The sequence below is a fragment of the Callorhinus ursinus genome, unplaced genomic scaffold, assembly GCF_003265705.2.
Source record: "Callorhinus ursinus isolate GAN/ISIS: 27379988/994484 unplaced genomic scaffold, GSC_fseal_2.0 scaffold27, whole genome shotgun sequence".
NCBI classification, from domain to species: Eukaryota; Metazoa; Chordata; class Mammalia; order Carnivora; family Otariidae; genus Callorhinus; species Callorhinus ursinus.
In genome coordinates, this window is record NW_027397089.1 from 18,609,625 (window position 1) to 18,630,890 (window position 21,266).

General features: G+C 40.5%; 2 protein-coding genes across 5 annotated transcripts in view; one reads left to right on the forward strand and one right to left on the reverse strand.

The window, feature by feature from the left end:
- Positions 1 to 21,266, forward strand: part of ART4 (ADP-ribosyltransferase 4 (inactive) (Dombrock blood group)) — a 21,327-nt gene continuing 61 nt past the window's right edge. Inside the window, exons 1-3 of one of the 2 annotated variants that reach the window (XR_012373984.1) lie at positions 1 to 537; positions 2,774 to 3,482; positions 12,238 to 12,540. Coding sequence is in view for 1 of the 2 variants with exons in the window: in XM_025879961.2 (XP_025735746.1) it covers positions 358 to 537; positions 2,774 to 3,482; positions 12,238 to 12,329 (981 nt within the window). In the remaining variant the exon portion in view is untranslated. Of the gene's footprint in view, positions 538 to 2,773; positions 3,483 to 12,237; positions 15,242 to 21,266 lie in introns of those variants that run through there. The other variant, XM_025879961.2, reaches the window with a different exon arrangement.
- The window catches only part of CUNH12orf60 (chromosome unknown C12orf60 homolog), a 14,355-nt gene continuing 11,093 nt past the window's right edge, over positions 18,005 to 21,266 (reverse strand). For all 3 annotated transcript variants that reach the window (XM_025879651.2, XM_025879650.2, XM_025879654.2), the window contains exon 3: positions 18,005 to 19,073. In XM_025879651.2, the coding sequence (XP_025735436.1) occupies positions 18,315 to 19,049 (735 nt within the window). In that variant the 5' untranslated portion in view covers positions 19,050 to 19,073 and the 3' untranslated portion in view covers positions 18,005 to 18,314. The remainder of the gene's footprint in view (positions 19,074 to 21,266) is intronic.

Consider the following 21,266-nt stretch of genomic DNA (forward strand, 5'->3'; position numbering starts at 1 on the left):
GCGCGTGCCTTTCCTGTCTTCCTGAGAAAGTTAAGGTTGTGCTGCTGAGCCTGACCCTTAACAGGGCTTTGGAATTCCCCCCTACACAAACTAGATAAGGGATTTTATTTTTAACTGGAAACTAACGAGTTCACTTCCCAATCCCTTATTTGGTGCACAGATCTGTCTATTTCGCAGAGATTTCAGCTCCGCAAGTAAGCTGAAGCTGGAGCTGGAGCTGGAGCTGGAGCTTCCCTCCGAAAAACCGCTGGTTGAAGGTGGTCAACAGAAATCTCAACAAAATATGAACAAGGCAAGTTCTTGCTGAGACTCACCCAAAGAAAATCCCAGAGGAGAATACTGAGCACTCATTTCAGGATGAAGCTGCAAGAGCAGAGAAGTATTTGTACCGCAAATGAATACCGTCCATTGACCCACAGAGGCAAAAAGATTCTCCCAACTATGGCAGCCCCCAGGATGAGAACCTGGCTCCTCCCGAGGTCGCTTCCTCTCCTGATGCTATTCTCCGCCTTGCAGACACCCACTAGGTGTTCTGAGGTAGGGCACAATTGAGGAGGTGATTTCTTTATGGTCAGCGCTCCAGTGGAGCGCTTTCCTGGTGACAACCTTTAAGTGACTTAGTCACTTGGGATCTGATTTCATTCAGACCTTTTTTTAAAAGACTTTTTATTTTATTTATGTGACAGAGAGAGAGAGAGAGAGCACAGGCAGGGGGAGCGGGAGAGGGAGAAGCAGGTTCTCCACTGAGCAGGGAGCCCAATATGGGACTCGATCCCAGGACACTGGAATCGTGACCTGAGCCGAAGGCAGGCACTTAACCAACTGAGCCACCCAGGCGCCCCTCATTCAGACATTTTAACCAATAATGCTAGTGAAGGGGGCACATGGGTGGCTCAGTTGTTAAGTGTCTGCCTTCGGCTCAGGTCATGATCCCTGGGTCCTGGGATCCAGCCCCGCATCTGGCTCCCTGCTCAGCGGGAAACCGGCTTCTCCCTCTCCCACTCTCCCAGGTTGTGTTCCCTCTCTCGCTGTGTCTCTGTCTGTCAAATAAATAAATAAAATCTTAAAAAAAAATAATGCTAGTGAAGGGTGTTGAAAACAATTCTTAAAAATTGTGGAATTCTTTAGAGTTTATAAATTTGGCGTTAATGGAAGCTAGAGGCATAATGTTGTTTTCTTGATTCTCCATAAAATTTAAAACATTGCTTCTGTAGGAAAAATGATGCAAAATAAAGTCTGTTTGGCTTTCGACTGTTTCATAGGGATCAACTCAAAAGAAGTATTATAATTTAAAGATCTATATAATGAAAACCTATTGTTAAGAGATAACATAGTACCTATTTGAGATCTAGTAATACAGTAAAGTGTTTAGAGCTCACATGATGTAACAGAACATGATATGATTGATTTTGTTTTGTTTTGACTTAAATAGATTCTGTAGACCTATTTGTAAACCTTCTGTAAAGAGTTATTGGTAAAGATCATTTAAGCAGTCTTAAAAATATGCTCCATTTTACACACACCTGGATGTCTTCTCATCATAAATAACAGTAAAACACCAGATGGTATGTTTTTGAGTTTCAGCTGCAACATCTTTGACATTGACTGGATGGAATCTTATCTTCTAATATAAGGAGTGGTGTTTATTAGAAAAGCATCGTTTCTTTGCCAAGAAGAAAACATCTTGGAATTTAGATAGTTGAAATTATGGCTCTAAAAAATAGACTGGTGATACTTAATGAACTTGTATTCAAATCTCTAACCTTCAGTTTAATATGGACTAGATATTAATAAGTAACCTTCAATTGACTACCCATAGGAATTTTTTTCTTTTTTTTAATTTTTTATTGTTATGTTAATCACCATATATTACATCATTAGTTTTTGAGGAAATTTTCTTTTTCCCACTCCTGGTTTCTAAGAGGAGGGACTGTCCTAGGCACACTCCTGAGCACTTTACCACTCCCCTGGTGGTGGGCAAATTTAGTTGATTGGTAACATCAGGAATAATAACTGGGCATTCTGAGTTTGACTCTGCGCTTTTTCCTCCTGGGAGTTAGCCTGACAGAAAAGGACACGAGCTGTGTGCTCCTCCATGACAAGAATCTTATCTTCGGGCAGGCCACAGTCCAATACTGTCTGCAGCTCAGTGGGCAAGTCTGCCTTGTTCTGGGGTTTACTCTTAACAAATCTACTCGCCATCAGACCCAAAGATGTGTGCCCCAATGATTCAGCAGTAAAGATGATATTTTAACCTTCATACATGCTCTTTTTTCCTCAATTTTTAAATCAGATCCTGATCAGAAGAGAGGGCTGTTATTTACTGGGGACCCCTAGGGACAACCCAACATTACTCATCACTGACATTTTTTCTTAAATAAAGTTCAGAGACTTCATACAAGTTTTAGGTATTCATAAAAGAGACATTCCTTAACACGCATGACAGGATGTGAAGGGGGTCAATAGGGGAAACAGAAAGTATACGTGAACTTTAAGATTATAATTTTTTTTCTTCAAACTACTATGCAAAAATACTGATTTTGGTTATACAAGAAGGGTCACTTCCTCCCTGGGGAGGCGAGTTTTTTTGAGCTTTTAGTAATAGTTATCAAACCCAATTCAGTCTCTGGGACAGGGTAATGATTATGAGTGAAACTTATTTCAGCAAATAAGTTTTGAGAAGAAGACTTGGCTTTATGGAGGATAGCAAGTCAGCCATCAGATCCACCATCTGATTTGAAAAGTTAAAGTCAAGATTTTTCTTTTCTTACAGGTTGCAGTTAACATTGACTTTGACTTGACACCAGATTCCTTTGATGATCAGTACCAAGGCTGCAGCCCACAGGTCATGGAGAAGCTAAGTCAAGGGGATTATTTCACAAAAGAACTAGAAGCACATAGAAATTTCCACAGGGTCTGGGCAAATGCCCACTTAACCTGGCTGAACAGAGCAAAAGATCTCCCCAAGAACATGAATATTACACATGCTGTGGCCATCTTGGTTTATACATCAAACAATAGTGTCCGCACAGACTTCACTAAAGCCATGGCCAGTGCTGGGAGGTCTCCACAGCAGTATAAACATTCATTCCATTTCAAGTACCTGCACTACTACCTGACCTCAGCAATCCAGCTGCTAAGGAAAGAAATGGTCATGAAGAATGACTCTCTGTGTTTTGAGGTGCATCATGAGCTGAAGGGTATCTATTTGGAAGCCTACAGAGGTGCCACCATCCGATTTGGCCAATTCCTCTCCACCTCTCTCCTGAAAGAAGACGCACAGAAGTTTGGGAACCAAACTCTATTTACCATATTTACCTGCCTGGGTGCCCCTGTACAAAAAGTCTCTCTCAAGAAGGAGGTCCTGGTCCCTCCCTATGAGTTGTTCAAAGTTGTAAATGTGAGCTACCACCCACGAGGAAACTGGTTGCAGTTGCGGTCAGCTGGGAACGTGAGCACATATAACTGTCAGCTGCTAAAAGGTATCATATTATCGATCTAAATGGAATCTACTCTTATCAGGATCACAGGCCACTATTCTTTTAAAAAAGTTATTTTTCCGAGTGGGCTTATTGGGGGAAAGGCCAAAAAACATGGAAATTGGCCTTCAGAAGTAGTGGAACTGACAGATTAGAGAAGACCTGCCTTATTTCTTGGTTTCCCTCCTCTTCTTTCTCCTCAGCTACCTCTAGAAAAAATGTGTTTCTTCAGTGGCCCTAATATGTGGGGCATTCTAGACACAGAGAGTAAACCTCTACTGAAAAAGATAGCACATAAATTTTATTTTATTTTATTTTATTTATTTTTACCTTCACCTTCAAACTCGGTTTTGTTTTGTTTGTGTTTGGGGGGGGGTTTGTTTGTCATGGTCATTACAGGAATAAGGAGTGCTATGAGTAAAGCAGGAGGCATGATTTATTCATTCACTCTTATCTATTACCCATCTTCTATGTCCCAGGAACTGGAATGGGAGGCGTCAGGTGGTATGAAATGAATAAAGCAAAATCACTATCCCAGGAGGAGTTTTAGTCTAATGAGAAATGGAAATATGAGCAAATGTCCACAGTCAAAAGCACTAAGCAATATACCAGATGTTTAAGGATTGGTTGTGGCTTCTCAGTGTAGGAAGCTACTCATTCTCTCTGGAGAAAGTGAGAAAGTCTGCACGATAGAGGACCCCATGGGACTTGAAGTAGGAATGGGGGTTTTCAGTGAAAAAGTCATTTCAAGCAGAAAACAGCATATGTTGAATCACAGAGGTTTCAAATAACCGGTGTCTAGGGAATCTTTATAATTCTGGATGGCTGGAATATAGGAGGTATAGGACACAGGAAGAGGCGAGGAGTAGAAAAGGAATAGGGGAGGGGCGCCTGGGTGGGTCAGTCGTTAAGTGTCTGCCTTCAGCTCAGGTCACGGTCCCAGGGTCCTGGGATCGAGCCCCGCATCGGGCTTCTGTTCAGCGGGATGCCTGCTTCTCCCTCTCCCACTCCCCCTGCTTGTGTTCCTGCTCTCGCTATCTCTTTCTCTGTCAAATAAATAAATAAAATCTTTAAAAGAAGAAGAAGAAGAAGAAAAGGAATAGAGGATTGATTGGGGTGGGGAGACTTCTGACAGGCGAGGTGGTTAAAACTCTTGTATTCTATGCTAAGGACTTTCAAACTTCATGCTGTAGGTAATGAGAAGTCATTGGAAGTTTTTAAAAAGTGGAGCGTCAGTGAGATCAGTATTTTAGCAAGAGCTCTGATGAGATTGTGAAAAATGAACCGAAGCAGGAGAAATTGGAGACATCACAGAACAAAAAAAATATTAAGATCTTTTTTAGAAAAATATGTGGCCGGCTCCATTCCATCCCTGTACGTTGCCAGCCAGGGTCCCTGCACAAAATGGTAGTTCTGTGGCAAGTAGCTGTGCCCTGTTTAATTTAGAAGGAAGACCGTCCTTATCCACATGTGCATGTGTTCACACTCACACTTAACTGTGGTGTCTGCCTTCAAAATATCCCTGATTCCTTCTCGACTCCATCATTATTGCTACTGTTAATAATTCAGGCTATCAGCATTTCTCAGCATTTGGGGGCTGCAGTGTTACAATGATCCTGAAATTGGCATCCATGCTGAGGTCTTGGGCCTGCTTACTCTGGCCTATCTGCAAACACAGACCGGGGGAGAGGTGACTTATCAATACTTTTATCTCTTCTTGCCTGTCCGTAGAAGTGTGGCAGGCAGCAACATGAGTGAAATGAGTATCTGTTCCACAGAACCAAGAGATCAGTGTTTGCAGAGGAGAATGAAAAACTAGAGTATGAAGCAAACAGTGTGATTTTAACACCAAACAAGAACATTCATAGCCAGTTTCCAGGGTTCTTTGGAACTACACTGTTGTTTCATCCTCATCAGGATGAAGTTGAGACAGAAAAATTTTTCTACTGGGTTGATGAACACAGTAAAATACATCAAGTAAAACGTTGTAGAACATTTACATCAAAGGGTAGGAAACTGAGAAAAAGGAGTATATAATAGAAACTTTAAGTATTTTATTTATTTATTTATTTGACAGAGAGAGCACAAGAAGGGGGAGCAGGCAGAGGGAGAGGGAGAAGCAGGCTCCCTGCAGAGGTAGAAAGCCCGATGCGGGGCTCAATCCCAGGACCCTGGGATCATGACCTGAGCCGAAGGCAGACGCTTAACCGACTGAGCCACCCAGGCGCCCCTGTAATAGAAACTATTACCCATATTCTCTACTCCATGAGTCTCAAAGGAAACTATTTCAAGACCGTCCCCACCAAACTAATCATCTTTGCTTTCCTGTCAGGAAGCTACTCAAACACAACTTGGAGTTAAGGCTTAGCTGGAATAGCCATGCACATTGCTAGACTCTGGAAGCTTGGCTGGTCTTGACCGGATATTTGAAATCACAAATCATACTTCAGAGAATCAGTAATCTTGTATTGCTCTGTAAGCTCTTTGTAGGCAGACATGTGACTACACAGTATTTAAGAGTCTGGCATGGAATCCTGGCAGTTTGACCCCGGATCCACTCTGTCTGGATTCCTCTCCAACTTGTACAGTTTTTTAGCTGTGTTCTCAGTCCAGTTGCTTAAACTCCCTATGTTTCTTCAACTATGTAAGGAGCATCATAATAGAGCCCCTCAGGCTCTTGTGAAAATAAAATAAAATAAAATACTGAAGCATTTTTACATGACCTAGCATGTAATAAATGGTAAATAAGTGTTAACCAATATTAATTTTAGTCTCCTGACACATAGAGGTGTTCAATCTACATTTGTTGAAAAAAAAATCTATATTTGTTGAATGAGTGAATAAATGAAGCATTCTCTTTCAATACTTCCAAATGATCTGGTCAGATGACCAGATAACTCAATTGACTAAAAACAGTTTCAATATTTACTAGAAAGAGAAAATATTCTAGAAAGCTCAACCCATAGTCAAAAATAAGGAGCTATAGTCATGATATGACTGATCTAGAATGTGGTCATTTGCAATGTGAGTTACTACATCTAAATTTTTCCTAGAAATTCACCACTGTGCAGTCTTGGGAAGAGATTGTAAATGGCAGAAAAAAATGACCCCTGGTCGTAAAGGGTAATATTTTGGTCAGAGACATTGCATGGTAGGCCAAGAGCTGGAGTTGGATTGTCTTCCCAGCCAGCACAACTACAAAACTATTCAGGAGATTGAAAGAGGGAGAAGAATCAGCTCAAGTTGCAAGGATGCCATTTTTCCTTTGACTGTGTTGGCTCTGGCTGAAAGTTGCAGCGAAGGCTGCTCCATCCTCTGGTTCTGCTTTCCCTAAACCTCGTATGGAAGCTAACTAGGGAAGCCTCAAGGCTGCCATTGGCTGGTTGATAGCACAGACAAGTTAGTTGAGGACAAAAAGACTATATCATCTTGAGATAAACACAACCAATATCCACCTATCTCTACTGATTACCAAAAAAAAAAATTTTTTTTTTGATTAACTTCATGATGCTGCAGTGGTGTTTGTTTGTTTTCTCAATAAGTAAGCTATTTCTGAAACTTTCCTTAAGTCATTTCTGCTAACTGACAAATAACACTTTACTTATCCCAACATCCTGGAGCAGTATTGGGTTGATCCATACATGAACAATGAGAGGAGGGAAGTGGTGTGTTTTTCTTTTCTGGGAGTCCTTCACTGGAAGGGAGTAAGATCAATGGACTCTCCCCAGACCTGCTTTTCTAACTAACTGCTATTTTCTGCCATCAACCTCAGTCTAGGGATTCCCAGATGGTATTCTGGAAGACTGATATCTAATTCCTCATGAAACCAGAATCCTCTCAGGGAACTGTTTCTTATCCCTTCATTTTTTTTCCCCAAGCAGAAGCCATAAGCTATTCTACATCTAAAAAGTCCTCTGAGCCAATGACTTGTTTCCTCTCCTGTTCCCTCTTAATCTGACAGACATCATATTTGAAAGACAACATGAAGACCTTTAAAATTGGTCAGCCAGAACACCATAATTCTCCCAATGAAAAGATAATAGATTAGAGAATATAGCTTCCCCAGTCCCTCGATTTATTTCAGAATTGGTTCGTTAACTTGTTAACTACATTTCTCAAGTTCAAAGAGTACCGAGAAATCTGTCGCTTTCAGAGTTAAAAGGTCAAATTGGTAGCATAATATATTTAAGCAAGGGCAATGCAAAAGAAAAATTGTATAAGACATTCTACACTAACAGCTCTCCCTTCTAATTCTTTTCTCATCCCTTTTGTGACCTATACTGGTTACCATAGAAACAGATGTTTTCATGCCCGTTGAAAGACTCAAAATATGTTATGTTAGTTATTTGTCCTTAAATTTTGTTTTGTTCAGGAAAATAATCCGTGCCAAAAATCTGTAAACACACAAATACATACTCTGTTCTGTATCACTGGATTCACAAAGAAGGATTTATTTGTTAAAATATTTCACATAATCAAAATTCTTAAGCATGTTTCTAGAAAAAATAGTCAACTTTTGTAGTAAGCCTGGTTTTACATGTTAACTGTGCCAGTTACTAGCAGTGAGAACGTGGGCAAAGTCTTAGTCCTGTGTGTCTCCATTTCTTTATATGTAATATAGGGGGGGAAATGTAATGAAACCTCCCTTATAGGATGCTGGTGATGATAAAATGACTCATGCATGTAAAAGCTCTTAGAACAGATTCTGACACTAGTAAGTACTCAAAATTTGCAGATACTATTACTGTTACATATTATTTATTTATTAATTTCCTGTTTCCTGTTTTCTTTTACTCTGGGCTTTACCTCAAACTAGTCTTCCCTAGTTGTGGCATCACATTAACCTTGAAGTAGAGTGTCTGTCTCAGCTGAATGGATGAAAGAATGAGTAAATTGAGGGACGCCTGGGTGGCTCAGTTGGTTAAGCATCTGCCTTCAGCTCAGGTCATGATCCCCAGGTCCTGGGATAGAGTTCTGCATCGGGCTCCCTGCTCAGCAAGGAGCCTACTTCTCCCTCTCCTGAGCCTGCTTCTCCCTCTCCTCCCCGCTCCTTCTCTCTCTTGCTCTCTTTTGCTATCTCTGTCTCTCTCTCAAATAAATAAATAAAACCTAAGAAAGGAAGAAAGGAAGGAGGAAGGAAAGAAAGGAAGGAAGAAGAAAGAAAGAAAAAAAGAAAGAAAAAGAAAGAAAGAAAAAAGAGAAAGAAAGAAGGAAAAAGAAAGAAAAGAGTAATTGAATGAATCTAGGAGGCCACATGGCATGGTGGAAAGAGACTAGACTTTGGAGCCAGGAAGGGCTGGGCATATATGTTAGTAGCTATGTGGCCTCGTATAAATGACAACCTAAGAGCTTGTTTCTTCATTTATAAAGTGGAGGCAAAGGGGAATATTGTGGCAGTACCTGGCGTCCACCCTCTCAAACACAATTGAAAAACTCTGGGAAAGCACTTTGCACATGGAAGTGGGATAATAGTTTAGTGGCACAAATGTGAGCTTCAGTGATATTGACAGTGAAGAAAAAAAGGAAGAGATGGAAGAAACAAAACTTATCCTTGTTTGAGTGCCAACTCTAAAGAGTAACACTCATTAATCTCCACATTTGACAGAAAGGCCCCTTTCTAGAGCATTTGGAGCATTTGCTTCCACATATCAGATTAACTAGATATACTGCATATCAGTTTTAGCTTTTTCTGCTTTTTTCAAAGGATTGAGTATTTCTTTCTGAGCAATCTGATATAATTCACAGATTTGGAGTTCATGAAATACAGGGTGTAATAATTATATATTTCTCCCCAAACTGTATATCCTAAGGCAGCAAGGACCAAATTTAGGTTATGATCCACCAAAAAAAATGATACTTATGTAGCAAATTCCATTCACAGAAGGTTTTCACACACATTATCTGTTTAATTCTTAAAACCACACTGTACATTGGTTACTGACCCCCACTATACCGATGTGAATACTGAGGTTGAGAGAGGTTACATGGTTTGTGTGAGATTATTCAGCTTATAAATGACAAAAGTAAGACCCTTTCCCATGTTTTATGACAAAAATCCCAGGACAATGTTCTCTACAGAGTGCTTTCAGGAGATTAATTTGTTCAAAAATATTACTAAGAACCTACTATTAGTCTCAATCCTCTGTGACTGTGACTACATTATAACTCACTTCACACACACACAAACGTACCAGTACACACACACGCATGTAAAACAAGACAAGCATTCACCATTTCACATGCTGTTTAACTCTAGTGTTTTTTATTCTAACCCATTCTTTTTATATTTTTAAAGATTTTATTTTTTTTTAATTTTTTAATTGTTATGTTAATCACCATACATTACATCATTAGTTTTTGATGTAGTGTTCCATGATTCATTGTTTGTGCATAACACCCAGTGCTCCATGCAGAATGTGCCCTCTTTAATACCCATCACCAGGCTAACCCATCCCCCTACCCTCCTCCCCTCTAGAACCCTCAGTTTGTTTTTCAGAGTCCATCATCTCTCATGGTTCGTCTCCCCCTCTGACTTACTCCCCTTCATTCTTCCTCTCCTGTTATCTTCTTCTTTTTCTTTTTTCTTAAAATATGTTGCGTTATTTGTTTCAGAAGTACAGATCTGTGATTCAACAGTCTTGCACAATTCACAGCGCTCACCGTAGCACATACCCTCCCCAATGTCTATCACCCAGCCACCCCATCCCTCCCACCCCCAACCACTCCAGTAACACTCAGTTTGTTTCCTGAGATTAAGAATTCCTCATATCAGTGAGGTCATATGATACATGTCTTTCTCTGATTGACTTATTTCACTAAGCATAAGACCCTCCAGTTCCATCCATGTCGTTGCAAATGGCAAGATCTCATTCCTTTTGATGGCTGCATAATATTCCATTGTGTATATAAAGAAGATGTGGTATTCTAACCCATTTTATCACATTATTACAGTGATGGTCATGATAAAGCATTAATGCATCACAACCTCCGATTTGAAAAATACTAGGATACAGAGGGAATGAAAAGCATTGAATAGATAGTCTAGAAGAAAAGTAAAAACTACAAAAGTAAATTTAATGTGAGTTATCCTTAAATGAAAGATTCCATAGATTGCATTTAATTCACAGATGTTTTTCATTTATCCACCTACATAAAGATACTGTCTGTGTAAAAATAATGATAATAACGATAATGATAAAGCGTGAGGTAGAAATGTTAAAGACTGTAAGAGAGAAAAAGTAACAAGAGAGGAACGAAAAGTTACTTTAACCTGAGAAAATAAAACGAAAGTAAGCTTTTTCAATATCCTCGTTATTATGAAGGGGGCTGAAGAGGTGGTTTTGAAGGATGAGTATGATTACAAAATGGTAATGTCCATATATTTGTCCTTATTTGAGCATCAATCATTATAGTAGCCATGAGTACAGCAAAGGAGAATGGTAGTGACTCTAGTATTTCCAACAGTCCTGACATGAGATGCTCTCATTTTACAGATGAGAAAGCTCAGGTCCAAGGAAAGTAACTAACATAAAGGTCAGCTAGGGACAAAGTTTCAAAACCCAAGTTAATCACTTCCAATAACCATAATTTCTACCCACTATATTGTTTCACTGTCAATCAATATTCTCTGATAACTCTTCAGTAGAATCATATCCTATTACAAAGTGAGAAAGGACAGAGGCAGAGGTCCTTGTGATCTCAGCCTCAATGAAGAGAAAACAAAACAAAAAATTGTTTGAGAATTATTCTAATGAATGAGCTGTTCAAGTGGTATTAATGGTCTCGAGGTCCCTGTGAGAATTCAGACAATACAATTTTAACAGGAACTTTGACAAAAGCTTAGAAATAGGTATGCACTATTAATTTTCCTTATCTACTCTTATTGGTGAAAATGGATTTTAAATATTGTTTGTATATATAGAATTCCAAGAAATTCCGGGAAACTCAAAGGATTTTATGCATTATTATGTGAAAGTAGTGGGAAAATACTTCTCCATCGTCTGGTCATCCTATCAAGCAATATATTCAAATATTGAGGCAATCACAGAGTTGAATGTCTTCCTACTCCCAAACATCTTTTCTATCCTAAATAGTCAGTGAAGGCTGGTTGAAAAGGAGATCCCACTCCTTAGAGCATTTTGCAATATATGGAGAAACAATACCGTGGCTAAAAAGACAGAGTTGAGCCAGACTGCCTGAGTTGGAATGCTGCCTTCACTGCATACTAGATGTGTGATGCTCGGTAAGTTTCTCCATGTCTGTGTCACCGTTTGATCAGCGGAAAAATGAGGATAATGAGAAAAAATACCTCGTAGATTTCCTGTGAGGATTAAATGAGCTAATTGATAGCAAGTGCTTAAAACACACACAGCACAGAATAAGTTGCTAATCAATGTTAGCTTTCATAATGGTGATGAAGATGATGGCAATTAAAATAGGGATACCAGTGATGGTGATGGTGCCGCTGATGACAATAAAGATGGAAAATCAGGAGATCTCACACACCGACTACCAGGCGGGTAACCTGGAGTAAATCTCTGAACTTGTTGGTGCTGTTTCATCTGCAAAATAAACAAGCTGAGTTCTGTTGGTTAGAAAAAATTCTAAGAGGATACTTTTTTTAAAGTAGCTAACTTCAAATATTTTTATTAGGAATTTTCTAAGTTAAAAAAAGTGAATCAAAGGAGAAATAAGGCAGTTTTTAAAAAAATAAACTCTGCTACCTAAAAGTTCTCTAACTTTGTGTTCGTTTTGACAGGTTCCAGCAAAAAGTACAACCCTGCTCCTGTGGTTATTGCTTCTCTCTCCTTTTTGACCAGTGTCGCCATCTCTTCCAAAAGTGGAGTATAAAGGAACCTTGTGGTTTTGCTTTCTCTGTGCCCTTTTGCTTGATGCCAGTCAGGGGCAACCTGAATACCCTCTGGGAATCACTCTGCCCAGGTATCAACTGACTCATTGCTGGCTCAGTCCGCTGCCTGTGAGTGGACCTAGAATGCAGTATATTTCTTCTCCATGGACACAGAGATTCATCCTGGAATAGAAAAGGACCCAATCAGAGCTGGTGAGATACAGTCATGGTAATGTTTTGGAATTGGGATTGGAAATGGGGTGTGGGAGCCTTTTTATTGAGTGGAGATTGATGAAAGCAGAACGAGTATGAGCCTACAGCTGCGAGCAGCTCTCTTTCCACCAGTAGGGGAGACTCTTATCTCGAGAATGGAGTGAACACAATGAAGGAAGAACTGGAAAATGAAAAGAAACAGTTCTGATGAGAGAATATGAGCCCGTAGCTGGAATCCTGGGCTTTTTAAAAATTACATAAATCAATAACTTGTATATTTGTATAAATAATTTGAATTAAATTTCCTATCTCAAGCAATCAAAGGAGTTATGATTGCTTTTTTTTTATTTAGCAATCCTAAATAGGAACAAATCGAGAAGCTTGAGTTCGAAAGCACAGAAAAAAAAAATCTTTATCAAATGGAAAAGCTTTGAACCCCAGAGAAATAAAGTGTAAATTTTCTTCAGAGTTTTTTATCAGCATTCAAGACCAAACCAGTGTAGATTCAGATAGGAGGAAATATTGAGAGATAAAAGGGAAAGTTAATAAAAGATGTTAGTGAAATCTAATTTTTTGGCAGTAATGGGGCCCCACACATGTTTCTAAAATATTACTGAAAGTTAGAATTTAAATTCATATGTTAATTTACAGAGGGACTTTATGGCAAATTAGATTTTAAGTCGTCGTCAAAAGTTTAGGTACATTTCTTAGGAAAGCATACAGATGTGTGTGGATATAAAGGAGAAGATATGAGAGGGAAAAAATCTGATAACCAAGCAAATATCAAAAATATATCGAGTCCTCACTATGTGACAGTAACTAAATAAAAGGAAGTATAAATCACCAAACTTCACAGCTGGGAATTTTCTCCAACTCCCTTCAGTCGTATACAATATAAATGGGGCAATGGGAGTTGCCCTGATTTCCAAAGATCCGGATATTGGGCTAAACGGAGTGAAATTATGAAAGTCCATGTTCCTTAGCCCCTCTGAGATTTGGGTAAGAAACAATGAAAGTGAAATCAGCTCATATGACCCCAGCAGGACTTTCTAAAGGGACGGTGCCATGAGAGAAGGGACTCAGTGGGGAATTAGCTGCATATAATTCCCTGGTCGAGAATTCAGGCATCTTTCCACGGAATTTTGAGAACAGGGCCAAGCGCACCTCTGTCACCTAGCTTACATTGGTCTCTATACCTAATAAGGCAAGCGTAAATTTTCCATAGACACAGTTTTCATGATTTATTGCCCAGGAATGTTGGCAGGTTAGTGGCTACTGAATAGAGTCTCATTGGCCTGGCTCTAAGAACAAGCTTTGTTGTGAGCTTTAGCGAAACAATAGAAAATCCTCCCAACATCTTGCGAATATTTTTTTCTTCTGTGCCATATAAATGCACTTATTGAGCCATACTATGTGCAAAACACCTTGGGGATTAAAAGTTGAATAGTGTAAGCCAGATCTTCCATGAGTTTACAATCTCTTGGGAGCAATGAAGAAAAGAACACAAGTCACAGAGGAAATACCAAAAGAAAGGGGAATACCAAGTCTTCTGTTCATGAGAGCTCAGAAGAACTTCTGAGGCAAGAGAAGAAGCCAGGAGGGCTTCAGGGAGGAGGCAGCATTTGAGCAAGGTCTTGGGACCCTGGGGTGGGAGCAAGGGGTGAGAGGAAGAAGTCAGCATAGGTGTGTGTCAAGCGCTTAGTGCCGAAACGCATGCAAATAGTAAGTGCTTTGAGTTTAGAGAAAAGTGAGATCCCTCTGCTATGATCCCTCTCAAAGTTGGATACAGCTTTCTACTGGAAATGAGGCTCAAGGGAGGGCTTCAGATGGAAGAAGGAGAGCTGAGTAGAAAAGAGACAGGGGATATAGAAATGATCAGTGTACACAAGGGTCAGGAAATAGATCTGGCAGAGAGAAGCTGTAATGCGGACTGAAGAGGAAAGGGCCACCTGATCAAGCTAAAAGGTCAGCCTAACACATTGGATCTCCATGAGAAATCAGTCTTCTGAGTAAGACACGCTAGATACGTGATCTTAACGCATGCTCCCAGCACCTGGAGCACCAATGTCCCTTAAGAACACGTTAGACACGTGAACTCTAGGGCCTGATCCCAAATCTATAAAATCAGAAACCCAGAACCTGTGTTAAGAAGCCCTCCAGGCTGGTGACTTACGGGATTATGATCCGTAAAGGAATAACCAGGTTTTTGAAAAGATAACATTTCTTCCTCCTGTTGCTGCTTTATAGAACAAATCTCCAGAGATAGAAGTTATTCTCTTGAACTGTGTAGATTTGTGGGTTAAGGATGAATGTGCATACTTTGCCTTTCCTCAATCTCTCCCTAGAGTCCTAAGTTTTTGTGCAAAAAGCCTGTGAAGCGGACCATTGATTTACATCAATTCAAAGTTCATGAAACGTTAGGAGACCGGTTTCAAAAATTTCACTGTAATTTCTGCTTTTTCATTCTGGGATATCTTTGAAGGTAAATGGATCGTTAAAAGAGTTGGCACTATAAAGTTGCAGAGTATTTATCTCCTATAGTAATTGTTATTAATGCTTCTCTCTTTTTTGTGTACACAAAAAAATACTTTGGCTTCATTTATTGTTTTATTTGTATCTTTATGATCCAGTGTTCTACTATGCCTATTTGATTGTCCCGAGGTCCCCTATTTGCTCTGACTTTAAAAAATAATAAATCCAGTGGAAGAAAATTTCTGTAGAGCTTGATTTACTTGGAACACCAGGATTCTTGGCCTGAGTTGTCTAATGATCTGAATCAAACCGACTTATACTTTATGAACCCAGATCTTGATTTGGTAAAATTCAACAAACATTTAATGAACTAGACGCTTTCAGAGACGCCAACATGTACCAAACATTGGCAAGTGATAAAATGTGAAAAAAAAAGGTTGTTACAAGTATTACAGGACTCCCTTCCTTCCTCCCTCTCTCCGCCCACCTTCCCTCCTCCCTCCCTCCCTCCCTTATCTTCTTGTAGTAAGTGCCCATGGGTTTTTTTATTTTGTTGTGCTTCATGACAGTTCACTTCTTCTTTCCCACTATTGCTTCACTCAGTTAGATCACACTGTGCTCATGGCCTCTGAGGAGGAATGAAACTAGATGTGAGGTAGAAACTAGTGAATCTTCCCCCGGTTGCTTTTCAAGACCTGAAGGAATGGAGAGAAAATGAGAGGAACCCAAAACAAAGAATTTGAGAGAAACACTAAATAAGAGTACCGGGTTTGAGAAAGAGTGTGGCTTCCCCCACCCCCCATATGTCCAGAGGCTGGGTAGCAGCTACAGACAAGAAGCCATCAGAGTGGGCAGATCAGTGGTCCTTGGCGCTGGGAAAATGTGACAGGTACTACCCGTGATGGCCTGCCTCACAGGAGCCACCAGCATCTGGAAACCACCCACTGTTACTGAAGCACGCACGGCCCATCCTGACCTCAAGCGGCTACACTAGCTGCCATTTCCATTGACGTGTGGTGAAGATCTCCCTCAAACTGCCCTTGGCCATGCTCCCAGTCTTTTTTTTTTTTAAGATTTTATTTATTTATTTGTCAGAGAGAGAGAGCGCACAAGCAGGGGGAGAAGCAGGCTCCCTGCCAAGCAAGGACCCTGATGCGGGATTTGATCCCAGGACGGTGGGATCATGACCTGAGCCGAAGGCAGATGCTTAACTGACTGAGCCACCCAGGTGTCCCATGACCAGGACTTTTCTTGACCCTTGGCCTATTCATTTCCATGTGACTCTCCCAGCTGTTGCAATATCCTGGCACACAATCTTTTTTGTTTGTTTTGTTTTATTTTTAAGATTTTATTTGAGAGATCACGAGCAGGGAGAGGGGCAGAGGCAGAGGGAGAAGCAGCTCCCCCCTGAGCAAGGAGCCCGATGCAGAGCTCTATCCCAGGACAGTGGGATCATGACCTGAGCTGAAGGCAGACACTTAATGCTTAACTGACTGAGCCACTCAGGTGCCCCTCCTGGGACACAATCTTAAGACCGAGAGAAGGCAGGTGAGAACCTGAACACACACAGGTACAGAAAAAATAACAAAGTGAGAGCTGCACCTCCCGCCTCCCACTGAGGTATGTGTATTTTTGAGGACAGGGTAGCAAATGGATACCCTCAAGAATGTCCTCAAAATAAGCCAGCTATTTGGAGCTGAGAGAAAATGCAGTTTGCGTATTGAAACTCATCCTTTTTCCAAGCCCTATAAGCCCTGGAAATGGCCCAAATCCCCTTGGCCCTTGGCCACAGGACATTCTGAAGGTCTTACTGTTAGGGAGCAAAGAAGGGATTCCTAATTCAAAATTACAGCGGTGATTCCAATGACAGCCTTGGCTTTGGAGCTGAGCTCCTGACTCAGGCTAGCAAAAATTGCAACTTCGAAGTAGCCACGACTGGGGAGGTGACCTGGCAACCTTGGTGGACGTCACTGCATTGCAGGCTAAAAACTACATAAACTGCACATCTGCTTCCCCCTCTCCACCAAATGCTCACAATTTGTTTCCCTTTTAGTTTCTCATGCTTCGGCCTTATTTTTAAGTATAGGGAAATATGTTTTATTTTTAAAGGAGAAAATGGGATTTAAGGCTTTAGATGAGAAGATGTTTGAATGAGGACAAAACTATTCTCAGAAGAAAAATTCCACTAAAGAACTAGAGTTATTAATGGCTTTTCTTATTCTCGACAATATTCCTGTTAGGTATCATGTAGAATAGGGCAATCTTGAAAGCACACACTCTTTCCCATTGCATGAGAGCCAAAGACGTTCTGAAAGGGCAAAGGGGCTTGTCTGACCTTTCTTCACCAATAAAGCACATCTCAGAAATCCTACTTCTCTGAGTGTTACGGTCTTTTCTTTGTGAAAGGTTAGAGCACCATCATTTTTGAACCTCCAATAGCCCCTAATCACAAGGCCTCAGTAGAAGGCAGACAAGGATAAATCATTTGCTCTGTTCTTACTCAACTAAGCAAGAAGACTATTACTCTTCATTCATTGTTCTCATTAACTTCTGGATAAATCATACCAAAAGTATTTAGTGATGGCTTATGATAGGTAAGGCACTGATGATACAGAGATTGGTATAGGAGTGACAAAAATGCAGAAGGTAGGGGCACCCAGGTGGCTCAGTCGGGTAAGCATCTGCCTTCAGCTCAGGTCATGATCCTAGGGTCCTGGGATCAAGCCCCACATCAGGCTCCATGCTCAGCGGGGAGTTTGCTTCTCCCTCTCCCTCTGCCACTCCCCCTGCTCGTGCTCTCTCTCTCTCTCTCTCCCTCTCTCTAGCTCTCTTTCTCAAGTAAATAAATAAAATCTTTGTAAAAATGCAGAAGGTTATTTTATATGTTTCCTGGACCTGAACAGTAGTTTCTGCCAGATTATCTAACAATAATGTTTACATTTACCTGGACTTCACACATAGTATCTAGAAATAGAATTACCAAGAGTGGAAATTAGTTCAGGGTTATTTTAATTATGCGTTAAGATGATATGTAATATTTAGAGACTTCCCCAAATGTAATACATTACTTTGATATTCTGAACAAATTTTTTTTTTAGTAACTCCCCTGTCAAGCAGGCTTTCTTTGATGATTTTTATTTGAATAAAGCAAAACTTGAGGTAAATGGTCTTCCAGATGACTATTCTTTGCACTTATGTCCTAATATAACACATTTCTGGCAGCAAAGGTCCTAGAACATACTCCCAAAATTCACAGGATGTGAACTGATTTTCTGACAGAAATGAGCACCTCTGTTGCACTCCTACTGGTCATTGGCTTTCTTGGGCACAGGAATCTTGGATTCCATAGTACTTATGGCTTTTTTGAGGACCTCTAAGATTGGTCCCATAGTTTTGACAATTTGCTCCAACTGATCTGCAGCTGACTCGATGGTATTCTTGACATGCTCAGCTTTTAGCGCATCCTGCAATTTTTTCAAGATGTCTACTATACCAATTTTGGATTGACCCAGACTTTTGTTTTTCTCCGATGTGTTGGCATCTGATTGGTCTTCGGTGTCTTTTCTATAGAGGTCACTTAACTGAAGATTCATGATGGGATATGTCATCAAGAGTGAAAAAGAAGATTCCAAACTGCTAAGGATGTTACTGCTATTCAGGGCAGCAACAATGATTGGTGTCTGAACGTTTCTGAACATTTCTTTAGCTGACTGCTGCAACTCCTTTACATTGGTATTCTTTTCAACCATAGAGCAAACCGCTGTTGCAATCTTGGAACATAAAGGTTCCTTTTGCATCTGGTCATACTTTGCCTCCAGGACAGATTGCATCTCTTTAAAAATTGTGAATATTTGTTCAAAGACATTCTTAACATTATCATGTTCTTTCACAGCCATGGAGTGGATCTGGGTATTCATTGTGCTGTTAAACAATTCAATAAGCGTGTTAGTGAAGGCAACAAGATCTTGCATGTGAAAGAAAAATGTTTTGGCGGCTTGCACGAGCCTCTCTTTGTCCTTTTCTGATTCTGAAGACATTTCTCCAACAAAAATGTTTCGGCACTGTAAAACAAAGTAGTAATCCAGATGAAAACTTAAATTCTATTTGTCAACCGTAAAAGACTGACCATATAATCTACATGTGGAAAGTAACTCCTGTCAAAGGTAGGAAAGCTACACCAGCTATAAAGCAGGACTTGATCCTGTGCTTTAATAAAAAATAACAAAAATAATTAAAAGACTAGAATAGGGGTGTTTCAATGAATTTAAGTCACAGAGCGAATATCATGTCCTGGATCCTCAATTGGATATGTCAATATATGGAGTAACACTATTCTCAGGCATTACCCTCAATAATTATCCAGTCTAGTGGGGAAGATTGTATAAAGCTTAAAAATTACATAGAAGGGCTCTGGTTCCAGTTAAGATAGAGCAAGCACACTCTGTCCAATCTTTCCTACTGAGTACAACTAAAAATCCTGGACAGAATATGTAAAGTAACTATCAGATAACTCTGAAAGGTGGGGAAGGGCAGACCAAAGAGATAGAGTACTGCACTTCAAAGATCAAGACCATCTGATGCCAACTCCCAAGATGTCTGTCTTGCCTAAGAATGTTTCTGTACTTTCATTACAACTGATCCTCTTCTGCTATAGAGAGGAGTGTTGATGTCTCTAACCAATGTTCACAAGTAGAATTCTGGAGGAGATACAAAAAGACAGGACTGTGGGGCGCCTGGGTGGCTCAGTCGTTAAGCGTCTGCCTTCAGCTCAGGTCATGATCCCAGGGTCCTGGGATCGAGTCCCACATCGGGCTCCCTGCTCGGCGGGAAGCCTGCTTCTCCCTCTCCCACTCCCCCTCTGCTTGTGTTCCTGCTCTCGCTCTCTCTCTCTCTCTGTCAAATAAATAAATAAAAATCTTAAAAAAAAAAAAAAAAAAGACAGGACTGTGAACATTGGCCCACGGGTCCAAACTAGGCATCCACAGGTGAAGTCCAACCAGCAGATGTGTTTTGTTTGACCCAACAACTGCTTGTATCAACGGCTAAATTTAAAAAATTGAAAGATAGAAATCTGGATTTCTATTGCTTATTGAAAAAATGAGATTAACTGGCAGCACAAGCCCATGTTATAAGTTAGAAAAAGTGTCTAGAGCTATGGCTGTCCTTTTCAAGCTGGACATTTACCATCTATACCCTATTGTCTGACACGAAGTGTTTCAACTACATATGTCTGGTCCAGCTGCTGTAGGCACTGGAGTTCCTTTTTGGCCATAACCACTAATGTAGTTTATATAAAGTAAGCTTCCTGAAATCCAACCTCCTCATATTATCTCATAATAAAAGTCCTTCAGTGATTCAGTATTGCCTAGAGAATAAAATACAATTTCCTGGGTGCCCGGGTGGCTCAGTCGTTAAGTGTCTGCCTTTGGCTCAGGTCATGGTCCCAGGGTCCTGCGATGGAGCCCCGCATCGGGCTCCCTGCTCAGCGGGAAGCCTGCTTCTCCCTCTCCCACTCCCCCTGCTGGTGTTCCCTCTCTCACTGTGTCTCTCTCTGTCAAATGAATAAAATCTTTTAAAAAAAATACAATTTCCTGGCATGGCATTTAAGGTCATCTACAGATTGCTCTCAATTTTCCACTATTTTTCTTCCCTTCACTGCTCTCACGTATGTCCTGGGCCACCACATCCTGGATTAAGTTTGTGCCCTGAAAATGCTCTACAACATTTTGTTAGCTCCTTTGTTTATAGTATTCTCTCCACCCGCATTCCTCTCTTCCCTACCCCACCCCCTACACATCTACTGAAATCCTACTTATCCATCCATACTTACTTCAGAGACACTATCTACACACATCCTTCTTCCCTTTTATCCGCGTGCCCATACATGATAAGCTCCAGGATATGTCAAGTGCAAAACGACCCACTGGGACAAAAGTAAAATAATACCCCACTTAGTCCTCCTTTAAAACTACAGAGCAGCACCCTTTAGATTTGTAGCTGGTTCTGTATCCTCTATCCACCCGATAACAACGGAAATGATCGTTGTTAATGTAAGACGAGTGGCTACCATTTAGGTAAGTTTTTGTCATATATCAGGCACTCTGCCAAATGCTTTACATGCATTATCTCATTTAACCCATATGACAACCCATCAATTACAAACTAACACATCACGCCAATGGAAAAAAAATTAGGTTAAGGGGCTTTCCCAGGGCTACATGGTTAGTAAGCGATACTTTGGGTACACAAAATCA